This window comes from Eufriesea mexicana, unplaced genomic scaffold, assembly GCF_001483705.2.
Source record: "Eufriesea mexicana isolate 0111107269 unplaced genomic scaffold, ASM148370v2 scaffold1387, whole genome shotgun sequence".
In the NCBI taxonomy this organism is placed as follows: Eukaryota; Metazoa; Arthropoda; class Insecta; order Hymenoptera; family Apidae; genus Eufriesea; species Eufriesea mexicana.
The window spans coordinates 159645-163483 of record NW_016909492.1 but is presented as its reverse complement, the minus strand read 5'-3'; the positions used below and the strand labels follow the sequence as shown (position 1 = coordinate 163483).

Sequence of the window (3839 nt, the reverse complement as noted above, 5' to 3'; positions counted from 1 at the left end):
TAATTAGGATTTCTAGAATATTTGTTTATCAGTAAGTACTTAACAATGTAGTAAGTCTAAATCATTATTTGCATAATTTGATGATTCTCTTAACTGTTCTACTTTCATACTGACTTGCCCACATATTATTACTATTATTATAACTTATGTGGATATTTCTAGCAGAAATATATTAGCACAGCAAAGAAGTGTTGATTGTAACCTATATACACCCCCAAATTCATTGGAAACGTCATTAAAAATGCCTACCCTATGATAAGCAGTGAGTTAGAAAGTTATAACATATTGCATACACTCAAGCTGAGATTTTCTTACACATTATAAAAAGTAATGTAAGGTCTCAGCTGAGCAATTATTAATGCCATTTTCCTTATTAATCTTTTTTTTTACAAAAGAATTATTTAAATAAAGCTATGTAATTAAATTCGGAGTATTGGACGCATTATATCAGAATGCATTACATTAATTTTCTAAGAGTAATGAAGAAGAGTGCAGGATACTTATAGTTTGTTTATATTTATTTCTGGATGCATGTAATATACAATTGCCTTGGCAGTTTATAAGTACTGAACAACATTATATATTTAATGAACCACATTTTTGGATAGTTATTGTAAAATTGGTGTAAAGAAATAACTTTAAGTAATCTAAATAAAATCTTTAAATGTATATTTACTAAACGTTTATATACTTATTCAAATATAAGTATATATAAACATAATATGATATATAAATATATTATATTTATATAGAAAGAAAATACAAACTATAAAACAAGCATAAGAATGTTAATAAATATTACCAATTAATTTTATGATTCTAAAAACTAATTCGTTATGTAAAACAAATTTATAATAATAACTTGATTTAAGAAAATGTAATATTTATAAATATTTTTGCAGTATCCATACACTCTTTTTTGAATTATACTCTTAGAATTTGACTAAAGTTAAGCAGCTGCTAGCTTGAATCACTGGATGTAGATATGCGCAGCTGACGTTTGCTACGCCTTTGGGGGTGTGAGTAGTCCTAGCTGCTAGTAGAGGCAATTGGACTAACAAGGCTCAAAGGACTACGTGCAGGATCCCTGAGACAACCAGTTAATGTAATAGCTATTTTGCGACTCCCAGCATCATTACGGTGTTCACACAACCAAATTCCTTGCCATGTACCCAAAGTCAATTTGCCATCAGTAATTGGAATACTCAATGAAGAACCCAGAAAACATGCCTTTATATGTGCTGGCTATAAATAATATAATTATAAGAAAAACTATATAACTTTCAAACAGCACATATGTATAAATTTGAATACACTTTTATAATGTTGCTTTATATGAAAAAAAATTAAATTTTTTTTTAATAAAACTTAATGCTTAAAAAGATATTATATTATCTTGTATATTTAACTGCATAATCATTTTTATTAATATAATATTTGTATAAAACATTCATTGAGAATAGTAACTTCAGCAATCACGTCTCTAAGCACATAAATATACAATAAATAAAATTTATTAAAAGCTATATGAATGTACATATAATATATACTATAATTTAATTTTAAAAACTTTAAAATAAATTTTATAAACTTACCATATCATCTGGTCCTTCACAACTGTGTCTATAGGCCAAACCTTCAGGAATTATTTTATTAAGCATCATTTCTACATCATCTCTAACATCTGGATCCCAATTTTCATTTAGTGCTAAACTTGCTGATGTGTGAAGAACTAAAAATAATAGAAATTATTATGATATGAAAATATCTTTATAGTTACTATATTAATTGTAATTACATTTTAATATTTAATTATAATAAAAACATAACAAACTTAATTAATATATTATACAATACATACATATACAATCATATGTTTTATATTTCTATTAATTTTAAAGATTGTTAACATATAGCATTTTTAAATTTTATCAAAATTAATACAGTAATTTAAGATTAATTTAGAGTGTCATTGTAATTTCTATTTCGATCTCTCGTCTTTATATGTACCATTAAAGGTTATCAGTAATATCAGTAATAAGAAGGAACACTTAAGTATTTTTTTTAACAAATTTTAATAAAATTAAAAACTAAAGATTATTTATTATTATTTAATAAGAATATTTATAAATAAAATTGGGAAGTAGGGAGTGAGAGAGAGAGAGAGAGAGAGAGAGAGAGAGAGACGCGTATGTGTGTGTGTCTATATATAAATGTATATTGCAACAAAAATATTATTTTTTACATAAATTACATGCGATAAAATTTAATTTTTACTTCAAACATTAAAAGACAACGTATACAATTAAATGTAATTTAACAAATATAGAGTTTCTACATGTCATTATAAAAAAATTTAAATAATATAATGTAATATTATAATGTAATTATTTTTGTTGGAAAAACTTACTTTGTATGTGACACAGTCCAACAGAAAATTCGCACAGTTCAGGAATTCTTCTTAAAATTTCCTCGGTGACGTGATGGATACCTCGACGCTGTGGTCTTAGGTTAATTTTTGTTTGAAACCAAGCAGAACCGATTTGAAATCTTCTATTTGACGAGGCCATGATATGATACGCTGTAGAGATTACACACTTAACTAGACTTTGAATAAAATTTTCCGCAAAGCGAAGAATTGGTAAAATCTACTTCAAGCCAAAAATCACAAGAATACGGTCCACTCCATTGGGTATAGTATGCGTCTACTATCTTCGCCTCTTGCCGGCTACAAGACGTACGGATTTAACCACATCTTTTAAGATTGTCTAATTGCATCTGCTATATTTCGTATTCATAAAAAGGTTATGAGAAATAATGATTCAACGTGCACATACGTATCACGTTTACATACATATACGCTCACCTTCACCTACACGGAATATCATAAGTATCAGGTACGCATACTAATAGTAAAAGAATAAGACGATAAAATTATTTCAAAGTAAATCATTGTATCACTAAAAAATTCAAATTTTTTAATAGAAGATTTGTTTAGCAGAATTTTAGCGATGACGAGCCATATTGTTCGCCATATCAAATGTCAGAGAATAAATAAATCGAATGGTAATCCAAACAATAATGTAAGTTACGTTCGGTAATCGTACGTTTGTTTCTAGGACCATTTAATTCCCTATTGATTGGTTGTCATATAAGCGACAAATTAGAAATTAACAATATTAAAGAAAAATATATCTATTAATAATGACAATTATATGTATTAATAACAATCCTTAACTTAATAGAACTATAATTAATTTAATATAATGCATTATTGGACTATTATTATCATATATGTCGGTATATATGATAATGAATAGACACGTATATAATTAATAGAAGAGAAAAATAAATAATGTAAATAAACATGTCAGAAAATATGCCAATTGTTAATTTAAAACTAATTATATTTATATTTATTTTATATAATACTAATTCTTAAATGAATATATATATTATAATGACAATAATTATATTTCCTTACTCAAATCTTTATTCAAATATTACGAAAGGTAGACAAATCTAAAGAGATAAATCAACAATTTTTAAATGTACTTTATCGATTTTTGATTTATCTACAGTCACATATAAAATATCTAAGTAAAATGTATATGTAAGATTCTAAAAATAATCATAAATTTTTTAATAAAAAATATTGAAGCATTATTCATTGTTATACATTTTAAGGAGAAATTTATGTATTTTATTGACCAGATTTATTATTAAACAAAAAAATGTAATATATTTTGAGAAATAATGATGTAATTAAATTTTTTAATAAATCTTTTATTATACAAAATTGGATGTTACTTTATCAAATATTTAAATTTGCTTTTTGA

At 25.1% G+C, this 3839-nt stretch overlaps 1 protein-coding gene across 6 annotated transcripts; it reads right to left on the bottom strand.

Moving 5' to 3' along the window:
* Positions 1-1017: 1017 nt before the first annotated feature.
* LOC108548159 (UPF0047 protein YjbQ) lies at positions 1018-3024 on the bottom strand. Of its 6 annotated transcripts, none has more exons than XM_017900977.1 (5): positions 2867-3024; positions 2653-2781; positions 2411-2597; positions 1596-1732; positions 1018-1245 (listed from the first exon to the last, which is right to left on the bottom strand). In XM_017900977.1, the coding sequence occupies exons 3-5, from the start codon at positions 2568-2570 to the stop codon at positions 1030-1032; spliced, it is 513 nt and encodes a 170-aa protein (XP_017756466.1). In that variant the 5' UTR covers positions 2571-2597; positions 2653-2781; positions 2867-3024; the 3' UTR covers positions 1018-1029. The 6 variants fall into 6 exon arrangements, with proteins under 6 accessions (XP_017756466.1, XP_017756465.1, XP_017756464.1 ...); XM_017900976.1 differs by having other exon boundaries at positions 2411-2581; XM_017900975.1 differs by having other exon boundaries at positions 2411-2781.
* Positions 3025-3839: the final 815 nt, after the last annotated feature.